This window comes from Vipera ursinii, assembly GCF_947247035.1.
Source record: "Vipera ursinii genome assembly, chromosome: 1".
Taxonomy (NCBI): Eukaryota; Metazoa; Chordata; class Lepidosauria; order Squamata; family Viperidae; genus Vipera; species Vipera ursinii.
The window spans coordinates 153115612-153136105 of record NC_139512.1 but is presented as its reverse complement, the minus strand read 5'-3'; the positions used below and the strand labels follow the sequence as shown (position 1 = coordinate 153136105).

The window sequence follows — 20494 nt, the reverse complement described above, 5'->3', positions numbered from 1 at the left end:
TTTGGGAATAAAGAAGGAATTTAAGCCAATTCCAGGATTATGGAGTTCCATTTCCTAAGATGCAGGAAGGAATTGAATGTATAATGATGTCTAAGTGCCACAACAGAGAGAAAATAGTGCATTTTGTTTTATTTTAAATGAGTTCAAAGCCTTGCTCCAGGGCTGTTAAACTCTCACTGTCACGTGACGTGTCACAACATATCTTGACTTTTTTTCCATTGCCGGCAACTGGGTAGGTAGGGTTTCGGCATGATGCATCTGGCCCGTGGGCTGGCAGTTTGACACCCCTGCCTTGCTCAGCTCCTTACCTAAGCCCTTTTCCTGATATTCAGTCTCCATCTAAGAATTACTCCAGTTATTGTTTCTTGGTTGATACTTATACTTTAATCCTATTGCTTTTTCTCTAAACATTTGTCTGTATTTTCTCTATTGTGGGTTTTAATAAAGTAAACACTATTTAATAGACTAAAAACTGTTTTGAATCTTGAGTGACACTTCGAAAATACTGGGCTTAAATAATCCACTCACTTTGGGAGCGAGGACATTACAAAGCAGCATAGTTCTTTCTTCCTCTAATATTTCTTTTTATAAATGTAAAAAGATACCCCCCAAATAGTTTTGACTATTAATAATTGTATATTTTTTATTACTGCTTTTTTCCAGCTTCGTGTTTTCAAATTAGCAAAATCCTGGCCGACGTTAAATATGCTGATCAAAATTATTGGCAACTCTGTTGGTGCTTTGGGAAATCTGACTTTGGTCCTGGCCATTATTGTCTTCATTTTTGCTGTGGTTGGTATGCAGCTCTTTGGTAAAAGCTACAAGGAATGTGTGTGCAAGATTGCAGAAGATTGCCAACTCCCTCGCTGGCACATGAATGATTTTTTCCACTCTTTCTTGATCGTGTTCCGTGTTCTTTGTGGAGAATGGATAGAAACCATGTGGGACTGTATGGAGGTTGCAGGCCAAACCATGTGCCTTATTGTTTTCATGTTGGTCATGGTGATTGGAAATTTAGTGGTAAGTGCTCTGCTTTTTATTATCCAATACAGTAACTGTGTTATTAGTAGAAAAGTCACTAGGCTAAAGATTGGTTTCATTTCTTCTTAGGCTTTACACAAAACCTCTCAATGTGAATGCATTTAGCATTATTGATTATTGAAAGCATAAATTAGCCCTTGGGGAGAAAGTGGAATTTTATCTGCGGTACGCAAAAACATGGAAGGAAGTGAATCAGAACTGGGTGCTCACACTTCAGTGCTCTCTTCAGCTTGTTCTTCCAAAATTAAAGAAACTACTGACCCAATGCAGTCTGACTTTACTAAATCCACCACTGTCCTGCATCAGACCAAAACATGTGGGAGCAGTTTGGAAGAAATATTTTGTGATGCTAAACACACACACACCCCAGCAAGAGTTAAAAGATTCGGTAAGGAAGGGCATGTACCAACCCAAATTTCTGAAATCCTCTTTGACAGGATGTAATATATTCATATATTACAGTATTTGTTGGGACTACTATTGATATTACCTATAATATAGCGCAATATTCATTACTTATGAAAGCTTCTCAAGCAGTAGCCTAGGTGAAGAGTCTACTAATTGGCTAACTATTTTAAAATTGAGGCTGAGTATAAGTGAGTAACGTAGGCATGCTTTTATCCTCAATTTAATCAGTTGACTTTAATTACATGCATATTTAACTTTGTGAGGCCTTCATATAAGTACAGGTGCAACCACAACTGAGCCTAAAATTTCTGTTGCTAAGTGAGACATTAGTTAAGTGAGTTTTGCCCTATTTCATGGCCTTTCTTGTCACAGTTGTTAAGTGAATCACTGCATTTGTTAATTTAATAACAAGGTTGTTAAGTAAATCGGACTTCCCCATTGACTTTGCTTGTCAAAAGTTTGCGAAAAGTGATCACGTGACCCCAGGACACTGCAACCACCATAAATAAGAACCAGCTGCTAAGCATCTGAATTTTGATCACATGACCTGGGGATGTTGCAATGGTTGTAAGTGTGAAAAATGGTCATAAGTCACTTTTTTCACTGCCATTGTAACTTCGGTCACTAGATGAACTGTTGTAAGTCACCTATAGCTAATGTTTTTTTTCACATTTGCTAGATTTAGCTTTCAAATACGCTGGCTAACTGACCACAGGAGTTTTGTTTGAATGCTCTCCTGAAAATCATTCCGATCGCAAAAGAAGCAAGCCATCACACAGTATGAAAACAACTTGTCTCATTAGAAGCCAGAAACAGCTAAAAGATCAAAAGGGAGCTCTTGGCTGTATGACAGCAGTTCCTTTTTCTGGATGCTTTAAAAAAAGTTTTAAAAAAATTACTGCCCTATATAAGATTTTACCTATATAGAGAAATTGGGAAAATAAAACATAGATAAGAATGAAACTGTTGTGTTGGATTGGGTAAAACTTTGTTCCATAAGGACCAACTGGACATCTTACAGTACTGTGCTAATAGTATTAAAAGAATAGACAAATCAGTGCAGAATAGGAACATCAATAAATATTTGGAGTGTGTTGATTCTAATGCCTAGTCTGGTGTACTGCAGACTGAGGTAATGATGTTCTCAGAATGGAATGTACTGATTAAGAGGTATCATATTTTTAATGTTTTCCAAGTTAAAACTAACACAGCAAAGCCCCGTTCTATATATAAACCCACCCAGAGTCACTGGGAGTTAGACAGTATATGACTTTAATACATTTTTATTAATAATATTATAGCACAAAGCAAGGAGACTGGAACCTTTGGTCCTGGTGTTCTGTTTTTTTAACATACTGAAAATTGATGTGTATGTTTCATTTATTTACTTTATAAGGTTTTGGAGTGTTGCTAAGAATTAAAATATAATGAGACAATTCACTCCATCTCTGATTTCTGCTAACCATGAAGGTGAGACTGTCTCTTTGGGATGGTGCTGATGAATAAAATTAAACAAAGCAGATAATGGAGGTGTGGAACTGAAGCAGCACATGGTACTTCAAGAGTGTAGTTCTGTTTTTCCTGATATAATATATTGATGGGCCAACACCTCTCATCATCTCAGACCAGGGGTCCCCAACCCCCAGTCTGTGGATTGGTACCGGGCTGCGGCATGCCAGCAACCGGGCTGCACAAACAAGCAAACCCCCATCCGTGGGATGCAGGGAGCACACAAGAACATGCCCCCTCCAGTCCGCACAAAAACCTCTCTCCACGTAACCTGGTGCCCCAAAGGTTGGGGACCTCTGTTCATTCTTGCTGATGAATACAGTATAGGATACTGGGAAAGGATATTTGCACTCCTTTCACAAGCAAGTTTCCTCTTCCATGCTTGTCATTGTTTCTTGCTATAAATCTTAATTTTATATAAAAAAACTCATCTGCATCTGGTGCTTTCCTTCTTGGTCTTTTAGGTATTAAACCTGTTTCTAGCCTTGCTCCTGAGCTCCTTCAGTTCAGACAATCTTGCTGCTACCGATGATGATAATGAGACGAACAATCTCCAGATTGCTGTGGCGAGGATTCAGAAAGGAATAGATTACATTAAGAAAAAATTGGGAGAAGTTGCCCAAAAAAGCAGAAAGCAGAAAGCTATAGATGATATCAAAATCCTTGAAGAACTAAACCACAAGAAAGATGTCTACATTTCCAACCACACCATGGTTGAAATAACTAAGGAAGTTAATTATCTGAGAGATGGAAATGGAACGACCAGTGGTGTAGGAACGGGCAGCAGTGTGGAAAAATACATTATTGATGAAAATGATTACATGTCATTTATAAACAATCCAGGCCTCACTGTAACTGTACCAATTGCAGTTGGAGAGTCAGATTTTGAAAATATAAACATAGAAGAATTTAGCAGTGAATCTGAGCTGGAAGGAAGCAAAGAGGTAGGCCTTCTTATATTTATAATATATATATATATATATGTATATATATAATATTAAGCAGAAAAATAGTGACACAAAAATATTTCAATTGTGTTACATTGAATTATTCTTATTTATAACATAGTTTAAAAGGTTAACATAGTTGTCTTTTTTAAATAAAAACTAATCATTTTTTAAAAATAACAATGAATTCATTTGTTGTTATAAACTGGTAGTTATAAACTGGTGTTTGTTTTGTTCTGTGTAATTTGGAATGGAGAAGCAGTTTGGTGTAGTGGTTAAAGGCTAGGAACTGGGAGACAGTGTGTTCTAGTCCTATCTTGAGTACGAAGCCATCTGAGCGACTCTGAGCCAGTCAGTCTCTCTCAGACCTAGGAAGACAGCAATGACAAGCCATTTCTGAAAATGTTGGCATGAAAGCTGCGTGGACTTATCTAGGCAGTCATAAGGAGTCAAAACTGATTTGAAGGCACAAAAAGAAACAGATGATAGATGAATAAGAAGAAACTACAGAGTCAGTAGAGTGTATCTAGGCCATTAAGCCAAACCTATAACTTGTATTAAAGCAACCATGATAGATTCCTGGCTACTCTGATTGAGCACAGTTATGGAAGGAAAACTATTCAGGGAGATAATTCTTGACCACATGTCTGGAATTTTCTTTGTTGATCCCCCCCCCAAAAAAAATCCTATTGCATTTTTTACAATAGACATGCAACAAGGTCTCCGTTATTTTACTTAGCAGTAGAGATAACCTACTACAGCCTAAGAGATTAACTAGATTCTTTTTGAACTAGTCTTCATTTTATCTTTGCGTTAATTAATAGGCCATCTTTCTATAGGGCATGCCATTTGGCTGCTTTGATTTTTAGGTGTTTAGTAGTGAAGCCCGAGCTGATCTTTCTTTTCTTCGATGACCCAGGATTTGTATATCCATTTTAAAGACTGCATTCCCCTTCATCCTAGGTTTTCCAATACACTTCTGCTTGCCTTCTTATGTAGGTTTACATCAGACATGTCAAACACAAGGCCCGGGGGCCGGATGCGGCCCGCGAAGTGGTTTTATGTGGCCCGCGAAGCCATCCTGGAAACAGTGAGGGAATGGCCCCCACTGCCTTGGCCCTGGCCCAGAGACCCTCCTTCTGCCAGAGACCCTCAGATCTGTCCCACTCCTGCCCAGGCCCCCATAGGCAGCCTTGATGCAAACGATGTAGAGCTGGCCACGCCCACCCAGTAGGCCATACGCACTCTAGCCACGCCCACCCAGTAGACCACGCCCACCCTGGCCATACCCACCCGGCCCCCTGAGGGCATGTGGCCCTCAATGAAATTGAGTTTGACACCCCTGGTTTACATTTTAGTAAGTATAATGTTCCTTCCTAGGATGTTATTCTGGAGAACCCTCAGCCATGCTAGAAAAGAAGATATGTATGCAGGAATTGGGGGGGGGAGAAGAAAGTAAAAGCGCATGAGTCATTTTCATTAATTCTTAGTATTTTTAGTTTCAGTTAAAACTTTTATTATCAAAGATTCAAGAAGTCAAGAAATCAGACTCTTTGGTATTTGTTCAATTTACTCTCCATTTTCTTGCATGGGGAATATTTCACCCTCCTGCAAAAATGGTTGTGAAAAATTCAAGCACATAAATGTGGGATTTGAGGTAAATTGTTGGACTTAGTTTCATTGTTTACTTAAAAGGTCCCATAGGATCTGCCAGGCCTATATGCCTGTTTCAAAAATTATTTGGAAGAAATGCTTCAGATCTAAACACCTCAACATTTTCAGGTTTCATTTCCCAGCCAACGCAATGCAGAAAGAACAGTACATATGTTTGGGTCAGACTTGTATTTGAATACTTCTGGGGTTTTTTGGGGGGGGCGTGGTAGTTAATTTTGTATATTTTTCAAACCTATTAAGAATTATTGTGATTTTTCCTAAATCGTACAAACTAATTTAGAGAGTAAAGTAGAAGCCACAGGAGCAGGGCACAATTAGGTGAACATCTCTGCAGATCAATGCAGTCAGTAGCATGAATGTGAGGGACACACAAGAAATAAACTGTGCACAATAGAAATAAAACTACAATAAAGTATAAACAGTTGAGTACTAACTATCCATTTCTTTGAAAGTGAGGGGTAATAAGCCAAATTCCAAGCAGGTTTACTCAGAAGTAATTAATGCAATATTTGTTCAGCCTTACTTCTAGGTAAATAAACTAGAATTGTAGCCTTATTTTAGCCATGTTAAGTAAATAACACTGTGCAAGGCCAGCTTTTTCACTGAAATGGGTAAAGAAAGAATATATGGATTTGCAAGGAAAGAGAAAAGTGCTCAATCCTCTTTTTATTTACTTATAGTTAAAGAAATATTTTCATCTTGGAAAATAGTCATTTTCTTATATTTCTATTAAAATTCCAAACTGGGAATGGCAGAGTTTTAAAGGATTTTATATGTTTCCCTTCTAAAAGTTCCTATACTTTCTTCCTCAAAGAAAATAAACTTGTTTTATTTTTCTTTGATGTATCTACTGATTTAGTGCTTCTGCTAACTGTGAACAGTAGTTTTAAAAAAAGACTAGGGAAAGCTTCCTTACAGAAACTGAAGTGAGGGAATTTAATTTTTGAACAATTTTTTATAAAATTTAAATTAATTTTAGTGGCAGCCCATTAGAATGTCCTCTGGTAAGAGAGATGTTAAGGGAGGAAAGAAAAAAAAATATTTCTGAAGATGCGTGTTTTTGGTGATAATGGAATAATTCGATTTTAGAGATTGATATAGTTCAGTTTTGTTCTGAATAATCAATCACCTGCTGTTTAGATTCTAAACAATAAATAAATAAATAAAAATAAATAAATAAATAAATAAATACTTTGAAGAAATATTTAAATTACATTTGAGTAATTTCCCTCTTACACAACCTTTTCCTGTCACCACCATTGTTGATAATATACCAGAACTATAGAACATAGAAGGAGCAAAGGAAGCTCTTAGATCCTCCAGATTCAATAAGAAGTCAGTTGTCAACTGTGGCCACAATGAGTCCCTCCCAATGAATGGTCGGTCCACAGCAGCTCCTGTTTCTGGTGGTGAGCCAAGTTCTTTTTCTTCAGAGTAGATGAGGTCAAGCCAAGTCAAGGAGGGAGGGAGCATGCAGTTGAGGATCCTTTCTTGCTTGCTTAAGGATTGCTAATGAATTGGGAGCATCGCATCATTAGTAGACAAACAAACAAACCAAAAACAAAAGCAATTATGTGACATAGCCCCAGTGATAAAGTATCAGTGGTTCATCATGCTTTACTTTATTCCAGTAATATCGATGGCTTTGCCAACACAGTTGTCTACAGAATGGTTGGACTATAGCAAAATCCGGCAAGTCTTTTGGAGAGGATGGAACTTGTAATCTAAAATGTTTGTAAGCCACCAGCTTGGAGAAAGCTGATTTAAAGTGTAATTAGGGCTGTGAGCATTCAATCTCTCGTCTTTCTTAGTTTTATGATTACGGTACATCTTTAGGTTCTCCTCCTCGTCCTCCTTTTTTGTTTAACTTTTCTGAAAATGCTTCGAAACCAGAGCAAAAGTTGTGAGGTAACTGTGTCATGAACTTCATTGCCTGCCGTTCTTACTTCTCACAGGGGTAAAATCAAGCTGGAGCAATCAAGAATGCATCTCTGTTGCTTTTTAACCAGGTAGATTCAACCTATCACACCTCTTAGCAGGTTACCTAAACAAGCTATACTTAATCAATTTCTGGATATTGACTGGCCTGCATGCTATATTGAGCTGTGTTTCCTTCCCTATTCATCGCAAGATGGTGCAGACATACAGCTACTCTCTGCTGAGTCTTATGACTCACATATCACAGCATGGTCAGGCAAGATTGGCAACCTTTACATACATTTCGATCCTGCTAATGATTTCTCTAGATTACATTTTATTATCAACTCTTTGGAACAGCTACTGCATGACTTAGAGGTGTTGCAAAGTAGATTACATTGACGAGAATGTTAACTCCTTCAAAGGTCAAGGGGGGAAAAAACAGAGCATGCATAGTTTTTAAAGCAATGAAAAAAAACAACCCTTTTTGATTCAGCCCTTATAAATGTGCTGTGTAATTATTTATACAATTAACACAGGTGGACTTTAGAGAAACAATTTCAAATTATTATTTTTATTGTATTCTGTTTGCTTAATTGCTTTTTAATTTCAAGGTATTTTCACGCAGCAAGCTTTTCTACTTCTAATATCTTTTCTTGCAGTATTTGTCTGAGTATTTTGGATTTTCATGTACGATATCAACTGGTGCACACAGGAAATAAAAAAAAATATGTTTCACTGTTTTATGAAACAGTCGCTTAGAACAAAGATATGATCTACAAAGAATGAATTCATGAATTAACCCTAGCATCGATTTGGATTTTAATATTGGCAGAGTGCAATAAATAGCAATCAGTAATTTAAATACATACAAAATGTATTTCATAATTTAAAAAATCCAATTAGATTCCTTTTCTTCTCCTAAAGAAGCAACCCAGGTAGAGCCTGAGTGACATTTACTGCTTCGCCTAAGAGATTTTTAAAAAGTAAAAAGATTACTCAGATTGTTCCGTTCAGTTCGGCATTGGCCATTGCTAGGAAACAGATGTTTCTGTCCTACTTGTTTTTCTGAATATCATGTTTTTAACCTTAAAGAAATAAAAGTTATTATAAGAAAGCAATAGTTATAAGCTACTGCATAACTACAAACATTCACAACTATTGACAAATAGGTTGTTACTCTAAAAGGAGAACTTTAATTATTCAGAATTTAATTCTGTCTGATGTAGAAGCTTTAAAGCACTCTTACGTGATTCAGTAATAAGCAGCTCATACTATCCAAATACCCCTGGAATACAACAAGGTTCTACTCTTACTGTATATCTTGTATTGTACATTCTGCTCTTCAGATACAAGATTTTCCACGGTACTTTCTCATTCTCTGGCTATATTCCCCAGTTTACGTCCTTCCTATGAAACTTTCCCTCCGTGTACCATCAAATTGCATAAGGGATGAAGAGACAAAACATAATGGTTATAGTTCATACAATGAGTTCGAAGAAATGCTCTAGAATAGAATGAGAGAGTTGCTTCTGTGAGTTTAAATTCTTCTACATTTGAACAGATCAGGCGAACTCAAGCAAATTATTAACTCTTTGTTTTCATTAAAAGCGCTAGTTACAGCCTGGTGGATTTTCAACAGGCTCAGTGGTTAGGTTTTCCTTTTTGTAGATATACAGTTATATCCAGGCTGCAAATTAAGTGCTCAAGTTGCTTTGGAGACAAGAAATTTTTTTTTTTAATACAGAGTGAGAATTGCTCAGGAGTCAATTCAAATCCATAAAAATAGTCAGAGATGTGGTTGAAATGTGAAGAATAAGAGTAACTATTTCCTGCAGGTTTGTCAAGTCATGAAGCAATTTCGAATACTCAAACTGTACAAGATGACTTATTCCTAATAATTTATAATGGCTGAATCCCTTTGTTTATTTGAATGTCATTTGACTCATGAAGTGGTTTGTAAAGCTTTAACATTTGTAAAATAACCTGCTCCTGCTCCCATTGAAGTAACATAAAGCAAAAATAAAATGAGAGCAAGACTGGGTCTGAAGTGAATGCTTTAATAATAGAAATGGGCTATTTTAACATGCTGTGGTGCAAAGCTTGTATGAATTGGTCTTACATGGGCAAACAGATATGGGCAAAAAAAGAGTTTCTCTAAAATCCAAAAGAGAGTTTTAAAATCCCATTGTCCCATTGCTATCTATGCCAATTTAGACTGCACCCATGTTATGTAATGTTATGTAATGTTTTTTTAAAAAAGAGAAGTTGGATATCTCTCTGTCTTGGCACAGTTTCACTAATATTGCACAGGCTTCTGCTTTAATCCAGCATGTTGTTTTGCTGATCCAGGCCTTGGGAATGCTGCCTCATCAACAAATGTCTTCCAGTGTACTCTTTTAGATAATTAAGATGTTTCCTCTTTATACATGCAGAGTGGTCTGTCATAGAAAATAGTTGGATAACTTTTCTCAAACTTTTAATATTTTATGCAAAAGGATTTGAGTATCTTGTAATAACAGACAACCCTATCCTGAACCCTCCTTCCTTCCTTCCTTCCTTCCTTCCTTCCTTCCTTCCTTCCTTCCTTCCTTCCTTCCTTCCTTCCTTCCTGAATTCCAGTTACTCTATGCATGTGTTATTTCCTGTGAGTTAGAACCTATAATTGTCTCCTTTTTGCTTTATAAAGTTATACTATTTTCAGGATCTTAACTTCTAATACATACTAGGAACTGCATTGTAGGTGAGAATAATGAGGTATATTGTAACAGGTCTGATGTTGCTGATGTTGTATCCCACTGGAGAAAATGAACATGAAAAAGTCCCGTTAACATGTATTATGAATTATTATTCCCCATGTCATAAATAGGTTGCTGCATCTTCAGCTATCTTCCTTGACTCCCTAAACTTTAAAAAGTAACTAGAAGCAAAAGCCCCCACTTTGAGCCAAGATCAGTTCCTTGTGCCATCCTAGTTCTTAGGCCCAAAGAACCAAAAATAACACATAGAGTTACTTCTGAGTTGTTCCTTTATCATTGTTTACCTACAAACAGAATCTTGCCAGACTAAAGGAATTATCTGCAATAACTATAGAAATACTCTTTGAATTACTAGGGAGAATCCAGCCTTGCTCTCTTCCTGCCTTTTGGACATTCCAAGTTCTCTGCTCTTTTTGCCCTCTGGGAAAGAGCTGCCCTCTCCTATGATTCTTGACTATATTTCTCAACACTAATTCAGGGAATTATGATTTATTTTATCTCGGGTTTCATAATCAGGCATAATTAGAAAGCATACTTTGATTTTGATTTGTCTTCACTAACCACAAGTTTAAAAAGCAATTTTTCATCACTATGGATGTCAGTGGAAATGGTGTTTTGTTTAAAAAGGAAAACAGATATCCTGATTGGTGATTGCAGAAGTAAAGATGAAGAGAGTAAAGTACGAGTCTCACTGCAACTTATTTAAATGATTACATGTACTTCTCTTCTGGTACATCTCAACTCAAAAACTGAATTGAGATGTTTGTAAATTTTGTCTGATATACAAGTTTTTATTGAACTACATTGGTGAACTATCAGGCATATGTTGTTGTTAGTTGCGAAGTCATGTATGACCCATCGCGACCCCATGGACAACATTCCTCCAGGCCTTCCTGTCCTCTATCATCTTCTGGACTCCATTTAGGCTCACGCCTACTGCTTCAGTGACTCCATCCAGCCCCCTCATTCTCTGTCGTCCCCTTCTTCTCTTGCCCTCAATCTTTCCCAGCATTAGGCTCTTCTCCAGTGAATCCTTCCTTCTCATTAGGTGGCCAAAGTATTTGAGTTTCAGCTTCAGGATCTGGCTTTCTAAAGAGCAGTCAGGGTTGATCACCTCTAGGACTGACCGGTTTGATCGCCTTGCATGATCGCCTTGCAGTCCAAGGGACTCGCAGGAGTCTTCTCCAGCACCATAGTTCAAAGGCCTCAATTCTTTGGCACTCAGCCTTTCTTATGGTCCAACTTTCACAGCCATACATTGCAACTGGGAAGACCACAGCCTTGACTGTATGCACTTTTGTTGGCAGGGTGATGTCTCTGCTTTTTAGTGTGCTGTCTAGATTTGCCATGCTTTCCTCCCAAGGAGCAAGCGTCTTTTAATCTCTTGGCTACAGTCCCCATCTGCAGTGATCTTGGAGCTCAGGAAAATAAAATGTCACTACCTCCATTTCTTCCCCATCTATTTGCCAGGAATTGAGAGGGCCGAATGCCATGATCTTGGTTTTCTTAATGTTTAGTTTCAACCCAACTTTTGCACTCTCCTTCTTCACTCATAACAAGAGGCTCTTTAGTTCCTCTTCACTTTCTGCCATTAGAGTGGTATCATCTGCATATCTTAGGTTGTTGATATTTCTCACATATAGTATGTGCATTTATTATTTGGAGGAATGTCCAACTCTGGACTATCTTCTTCATGGTCTTTTGAAAAAGTCTTCAAAAGTAGCAGCCTAAAAACGTATCAATACAAAGGAATTAACATTTAAAAATGAATCACTAAAAATGTACAGGGTAATAAGAAATGAATTCTCAAGGTTTCTTTTCTTGTGTAAACCAGGACCAGTATATTTATAGGCAGAATATATTTTATTGTTTAGAAAATATTACAATATTGCTATTAAAAAAAAGATGTCAAGTACATCTTCCACATAGCTGTGATGGCACATGCTGGTGAATCAAATGCTCCCATAACATAAAAAATTAATAATCCTGAAGTTTCCCAGAAATACAGTATATCTATTTCTACAGTGCATAAAATATAAACATCAGAAAGGTTCTTGCTTATCTGGATGATGACTTTGGCCATCAATAGACACATAGAAATAAAGCATATTTACACATGATTCAAAAGAGACAATAAAAAAACTAAAGAAACAAAGACAACATCCTCTTTAGCGGCCAGCACCAAGATAAATATGGAGAAACAATGCCCTAATCTAGGAACTCCTAGGAAGCAAACTACAACCCTTCCCCAAAAAAGCTACTGCATATAAATGGAAACCAAATTCCAAACTCACCTTGATGATGGTACCTAGTTGGATAATGAAATATCTCCAAGCAAACGACCACACTCAAAGAGGACCAACGACTCCATAAAATACTTTGGCCAGAAAGTCTGTGACCATGCATGGCACCTTACCACAGTTAGAAGGAACATAGATTTGCTAGAATATAATGGTGCAACATTGTATTAAAAGTCTGGTTAAGCAGAGGTGAGTAAGCTGAGCTTCAAAGGGTTTTCCCTGGCCCCCAAATGCAATCTGAAAGTTGTGACCAAATGAAAATCTTAATGCAGCAGGAGAGTTCTTGAATACGTGACTGGAAAATATGTTAAGTAATGTTTTAAAAAATCAAACTTAATTTTTATGCCGACCCCATTCATTACTCTTTGGGAACATCTCCAGGGAACATCGCCCAAAGACGAAACACAATCCACAAAAGTTTTACCTCCCTCATGTAACATATCTGTATTAATCCCTTCACTGAAGCTCCTCAAACCTGAAAACAGTGTGTGGCTTTTATTTGGAAATATTCATATAGTCTCATTTCTTTTGCACCTTGGTCTCCCAGCACTGGGGTGAATGTAAAAACAACTGTACTGTGTCCAAACAGTGTGTGAAATCCACAGGTTTTGCAGTTTGTCAGATGGGAGGGGGTTGAGAAAAAAGTGACTAAGTTATAGGGATATATAAATAAGAAGTAGTCTTTATTTAATAAAAGGGGGGTCGAAACAACAAATATTAACTTCCAAAATAAAACATGAGGGGACTGAATTCTATAATTTGTGGGTTACTGGTTCTCAAATAATATACAGATCCAGGCATAAAATTGTAGATTTCAAATTTTAATTTATTGCAAAATAATTGCTGCCTTCCTGCTCAGAATTTGTCTTGTCTTGCAATCTGTATCTTATTATTGCTCCAGTTTTTTCCAGAACTCCAGCATTTCCATAAGTTGAAAAAGATTGTGACCCAGATATTTCAAAAAGTGCTGCGTTCCACAGGGCACTTCACACTTGCAGTTGCACAAACAAAATCCATGTGCTAAAATGACATACAAAGACATGCTGTTGTTAGATTCCCTACCCCATCCAGCTGAATTCTTCTATTTTGGCAACAAGGTTTAAGGATTATATTTATGCTAGATTTTCAGCAGCCTGTAATTTAATAATATGTGGATATTAATATATTAATGATATCAGGAACTTAATTTGCTAATTTGCTTTTTTTTTGCGAAATTAGAAAGGAACAGTTGGACAACAGGCCATTTTCTATCATTCTGTCATTTTCTTCTGTAATATTCAGCGGTCGTGAAGGTAGCTATGTAGCGTCTGCTTTCATTAGGAGGATAATAATTGATATTGCATTTATTGCAATACAATATTATTTATGAAATATGAATTGCCAGATAGAGATGTTTGTCAGCACTGTTTCTGGTGAGTAAACATAAACGCAGGAGCAGATTTAATATTCATGTTAAATTATTCACTGCTTTGAAACGATCGGTGTAAAATTGGGTAGAGACCTTCTTTGAGCGTGATAAACGTACAGGGGGAGGGGGAAAAAAAAAGCAAACTTTTCTGTGGGGTTTTATTTCCAGAAGTTAAATGCCACCAGTTCATCTGAAGGCAGTACTGTGGATGTTGCCCTGCCAGGAGAGGGGGAGCAGGCAGAGATCGAACCCGAAGAAGCTCTTGAGCCTGAAGCCTGTTTCACAGAAGGTAACAGGGTATTTCTGAGCCTGGCTTCCCAGGAACTGCCATTTTGTGGATGAGGTACCTGCACAAACTAGGCTGGCTTCTAAGCACTAACAGTCAGATTTCATTCTCACCATTACGCAGCATTGGTCCTTTGTCAATAACTTGCAGATTACGTTCCTTGGTTTGGGTTCTCAGAAAGGATAAGCCAGGGGTAGGCAACCTTGGCTCTTTTATGACTTGTGGACTTCAACTCCCAGAATTCCTGAGCCAGCCCTGCTGAGGGAAAAGGGAAAGGTTTCCATGCTGAGCTATGCTGGCTCAGGACTTCTGGGAGTTGAAGTCCACGAGTCATAAAAGAGCCAAGGTTGCCTACCCCTGGGATAGGCCAATTTAAGGCTCATCTTTATATACCGTATCTTGCTTGAAGTTGTGGGCAGCGCGCCATCCTAAAAGGGCTTTGGAAACTGTTATCAAGCATCAAAAAAGTCAGGCGCCTCACTCTTTTCATGCCAGTTTGCTCATTTCTTTAAATCCATTCAGATGTTTCTTCCTCCACAGGGGGGAAAAAAAACCTATTTTCCATGAATCTGAAAGTAACTTAGAAGAGGAATTTAGGAGGAGAAATTGCATGAAACAAAAGTGAAGCACCTCCCCAAACATTGCTTCCTCCCACCCTCCCCCATTCTTCCACACCCTCTTTTCAGGAGAACAAACACTTTCCTGAAAGAAGAAAACAAAAATAAATTAGTGGGTCATATCCCCCCCCCCAAAAAAAACCTATGGCAGAGGCGGGATTTTTTTTAAAAAAAATGTCTCTGTGTGTATTTTCTCAAATACAACCTCTCCCTGGAATGCCATCGTCTGCTTCTAAAAACATTTTTTGGAATCACTTTGTGAAAAATTAAAACCCAGAAGCCAGAGCCTGTCTAAGATACTTTGCTAACTGAGGGAAAGAAAAAAAAATGATACCCCATCCATCTTCCACGGCAAGAAGCTGACTGGATGGACAGAATAGTTTTGTTTTTTTTCAGTATTGACAATCGTCATCATACTTGAGGTCATGAACGGATGCATAACACACAGAGTTTGCCCTCCAGTATAAATAAACCACTGGAGAATCAGAAGCAGCAGCTATGGGAAGGTTTCCTCTTTGTTTCCAGAACCTCAAAGGCCCAGGGTGGAATATTAATTTGAAACATTCCCCAAATGTGTCCTGTGTCAGTAATTTAACTCTTCTCTTTTTAAACTTTTAAATTTAGTGGTTCATTGGACAGGAGTGCGTGAGTACTATATACCAGGGCTTTTCAACCAGTGGTACGGGTACCACCTGTGGTACATTGGCACCTGGCAGGTTGTACACGACCATCCTAGAAAAGTGGTAGCGGGGGAGGGGAATAGCAGCACCACACAAGCCTGAGCAAGAGACGGCTGGAGCTGCAGGGCTCAGTGGAAGCGCCAGGATCAGTGCCAGGCTCCAGTTGGAGCTTAGCGCTGATCCTGGCGCGTCTGAGCCCAGAAGAAGCATCGATCAGTTGGAATGTTGCAGCATTTCCAGGGTCTTGTGATTTACATTCAGATGCTTGGCAACTGATTCATATTTATGACAGCCACAGTGTCCCAGGGTCATGTGACGTGACCAAAACCTGCTGCAACCACCCAGAAGATTGGGGGGGGGGGAATAAAAACCAAACACCACCCCACCCCACCCCCACTGCCAATCCTCAACAGAAATGCTCACAACAATGAAAAACCCGTACAACAGGAAGAGCGCCACTGGGCGGGCAGGCAGGTGTCTTGCTCGGCTGTGGCTTGGGGGGCACTTTTTTCAATGCCATTGTAACTTCGAACAGTCACTAAGTGAACTGTTGTAAGTTGAGGATTACCTGTACTTCATCACTTTTGCTAGGCGACTGGTGGTACTTGGATGTTGCCATATCCTAAAAGTGGTACAATGGGTGAAAAGGTTGAAAAGCCCTGCTATATACTACAGGTAGTCCTTGACTTAGAACAGTTCATTTAGTGGCCATTGGAAAGTTACAGTGGCATTGAAAAAAGTGACTTACAATCATTTTTCACACTTAGGACAGTTACAGCATCCCCATGGTCATGTGATCAAAATTTGGATGTTTGGCAACTCATATTTTTGAGGGTGGCAGGGTCACGTGATTACCTTTTGCAACCTTCTGACAAGCCAAGCCAATGGGGAAGTCAGGTTCACTTAACAACCGCCAGCTTCAGTAATTCATTTAACAACGGTGGCAGGAAAGGTTGCCAAATGGGGCAAAACTCACAATAAAAGCCTCCCTTACCAACATAAATTTTGGGCTCAGTCGTGGTGATAAGTTGAGGACTACCTGTATCCCAAAACTTTAAAATAACCCTTACATAACAGATTTTTAGAAGATGAGATTTTGGCTTTAAAAGTCTGGAATGAAAAAACTTTGCCACATGCTGTCATTTCAAGTACCGAAGCATAATTTGGAGGCGGCTTATTCCATGTGTGAAGAACCACTGTCTTCTGTACTACCCCTATAGCCTTGTCCTCTTCTCAGTCTCTGCCATCATAGGTGGTTATTCCAGTCTTCTGAAAGGATATGGTTTCTTTAAATCCTGGCTAACATATAACCACAGAAATAACTCGATCAGAAATTTTATACATCCTGTTGGCTGCATTTTATCCATAGGACAAAAGCACAGGTGCCAGTTATTTTCCTTAGCTAAACGGAACTGTGCTAAGTCTGGCTTTTCTTCCTTCTAAGCAATAATGAATTCCGTCATTTACTTAATACTTCAGGAAATGTTGATATGCCTATTAAGGTTATGCTAACCTCAGAGGGATATTACAAGATTAAATACCATGTATAAAAGTTATACCCTTTTTTAAAAAAAATAAAATATCTGTCAGTAACATTTTTACTATTGTTATAACAGGCTGCATCCAAAAGTTCCCATGTTGTCAAGTGAGTATAGAAGATGGCAAAGGAAAAATCTGGTGGAATTTTAGAAAAACCTGCTACAGCATTGTTGAACATAACTGGTTTGAAACATTCATTGTATTTATGATTCTCCTCAGCAGTGGTGCTCTGGTGAGAAAAAAAAGAAAATTAAATATTCTTCTCAAAATGTTAATGGTGTCAATACTTTTAGAAAGAACTTGACAAGAAGTTGCATAGGCTGTGTTTTCAGTTCTGAAAGCTTTAGTTAATCAATAAAGCCATGGAAAGATAATTGAGATTTTTATGTTAAAAAAAGAAAGTAAAAGAAAATATTAGAAAAATAAGCATTTTGCAGCTTGCTATTTTTTCCTTGTGTGATACTGGAAAATGATTGCCTTTTTCTTCCATTTTAAAATATGATGAGAGCAACACATCTCTTTCCAGGCCTTTGAAGACATATATATTGAACAGCGTAAGACTATCAAGACAGTGCTGGAATATGCAGACAAGGTCTTCACGTACATTTTCATTCTAGAAATGCTTTTGAAATGGGTGGCCTATGGCTTCCAGATGTATTTCACAAACGCCTGGTGTTGGCTGGATTTTTTAATTGTTGATGTAAGTGTTGAAAAATGATAGTTTGCTTTGTAGATATATTATCTGGCAACTTTCTGCTTAGAACACCCCGATAAGTTAGAAAGAACTGAAATAGAACATGGGTGTTCCTTTAATAAAATGTTATTCTGGAAATACTACTAGCATTCTGATTAGCATAAAGCAGATTTTTGGAGCAACAAGTTGATCGTAATTTTCTCTTTTAATTCAAATATGCACATCTATATTTGGTCCATTGCAAAATTTTATAGCATTCTAACTTGTCTAGATCTGTCTAATCTAATCTAATCTAATCTAATGTAATCTAAATGATATCCGACTTTAGTTCAGCAGTTGGAAAGCACCATGCTGAGGAAGACTGATCTGGACAGTAAATAGCTATCTGGATCCACATGAACACCGTACTGTAATGTGGTTGTTTAATTTTTTTGCTTTGATTTATAGTCATGTTTCTGGCTTGCTTTAAGTATGAATCAGACTACTATTGCTTATTTAAGAAACTATGGCTAAAAGTTTAGTACATGAATCCGACACTCTATTAGAGAACAATTACAACCCTCGGCTTTTGTGCTGCAACTCTTTCTGTGTTTTCTTTTTTATTCTGACCGCTCAGAGGTTTTCAGTGTGAATCATTAGACAGCTTTCTATTCTTTTGTTGCTTATAGTATAATTTCATGTGACAGATCTGTGCAACTTGTGACATGCCAATTCCTTCTTATACGTATATAAATTTGACTGTATACAGATAGTCCTCGACTTACAACAGTTCATTTAGTGACTGTTCAGAGTTGCAACGGCACTGGAAAAAGTGACTTATGGCCTGTTTTGACACTTAGGACTGTTGTGGCATCCCCATGGTCATGTTACCAAAATTAAGATGCTTGGCAACCGACTCATATTTCTGATGGTTTCTGTGTCCTGGGATCACGTGATCTCCTTTAGCGACCTTCTGACAAGCAAAGTCAACGGAGCAGCCAGAATCGCTGAACAACAGTTTGACTAATTTAACAGCTGCAGTGATTCACTTAACAACTGTGGCAAGAAAGGTCATAAAATGAGGCAAACTCACTTAAAAAATGTTTCACGTAGCAACAGAAATTTTGGGCTCTATTGTAGTCGTCCTTCAAGAACTACCTGTATATAAAAATCACTGCAACAGTTTAAAAAGATTTTAAAGGCTGAGCCACAATTATATCCATAAAAGTAAGATTGGAATTTGGTTTTTATTAAAAATTGTATGAAGCACATAAAAACTTATCACTAACTAATAAAGAAAAAAGAGGAAAGGAAAGGAATTCCTTTGCAGCAAATATGAATACAATTAACAGAATTATCTCTTACTCTATGATTCCCCCCAAGGCTCACGTTTTTCTATCCCTTTTTCTTATAATCAAACCCTCCTAATATTAAATACACCATAAACCATTAAACACCTGGTTAAAATTTTTGTTGTTGTTGTTGTTAGTTGCGAAGTCGTGTCCGACCCATCGTGACCCTATGGACAATGTTCCTCCAGGCTTTCCTGTCCTCTACCATCTTCTGGAGTCCATTTAAGCTCACGCCTACTGCTTCAGTGACTCCATCCAGCCACCTCATTCTCTGTCGTCCCCTTCTTCTCTTGCCCTCAACCTTTCCCAGCATTAGGCTCTTCTCCAGTGAGTCCTTCCTCCTCATTAGGTGGCCAAAGTATTTGAGTTTTAGCTGCAGGATCTGGCCTTCTAAAGAGCAGTCAGGGTTAATCTCCTCTAGGACTGACCGGTTTGATCGCCTTGCAGTCCAAGGGACTCGCAGGAGTCTTCTCCAGCACCAGAGTTCAAAGGCCTCAATTCTTTTGCGCTCGGCCTTTCTTATGGTCCAACTTTCACTGCCATACATTGCAGCTGGGAAGACCATAGCCTTGACTATACGCACTTTTGTTGACAGGGTGATGTCTCTGGTTTTTAGTGTGCTGTCTAGATTTGCCATGGCTTTCCTCCCGAGGAGCAAGCTTTGTGCTACATAAAAATATGTAGCACAAAGCTGAACCATTTACTGTTATATTTAGTGCGTTGCCCTGAGAAAACTCCTATTTTTATTTCCTGCCAGAGTGCAGTTAAAAAAATGGAAGTGTTGAGCAACTAGTAAGCCATCCTGCATGAGTCAATGATGGCAATCCTGTTCTAGAATATAGCTTGGTCTTTCTGTGCTTTCAGAATGCCATAAAAGCTAATATGTGAGAAATAATAGATGTGCTTGATTCTGCCTTACCATGAAAGTGATATGTTGTTTGAGTTAATATTCTCTGAAGTCTTGTTTACACAAGCTGTCAACATGGGATGTTTACAAAACTGAATTAATTGACAGGCAATGCTAATTATATTAACTCTTTGAGAGTCATAGAACGACCCAAACTGCTTCCAACCAGTGACAGCCATAGAAAAATTTAAAACACAGGAACATCAAATAGACTAAAAAAAAAGAGTAAGGAATAACATGAATGCTTTCAGAATAAAAAAAATAGCAGGTGTCTCAGTTTGTGGAATCCCTTTTAGTTTGTAAGGTTGACTGAAGAAATAATTAACTGGATCTGTTGAATTCAGCCATAATGTCAAGCCATTGTCATTCTGAGAAGTGTCATCCTGAGAGTTCTGCTCATGTCCCAGTTTTTCTTTTCTCAACCTGCACAAAGTATGTGCTTGATTTGAAAAACAGTCATGACTTCAAAGCAGAGTC

At 38.1% G+C, this 20494-nt stretch overlaps 1 protein-coding gene across 1 annotated transcript in view; it reads left to right on the top strand.

The window, feature by feature from the left end:
• LOC310642018 (sodium channel protein type 3 subunit alpha-like) overlaps positions 1 to 20494 on the top strand; it is a gene marked incomplete at its 3' end in the record, with an annotated part of 69910 nt that overhangs the window by 34733 nt on the left and 14683 nt on the right. Inside the window, 5 exon segments of the mRNA XM_083365395.1 lie at positions 664 to 1020; positions 3423 to 3902; positions 14132 to 14252; positions 17163 to 17317; positions 17612 to 17785. Of these exon segments, the coding sequence (XP_083221521.1) occupies positions 664 to 1020; positions 3423 to 3902; positions 14132 to 14252; positions 17163 to 17317; positions 17612 to 17785 (1287 nt within the window).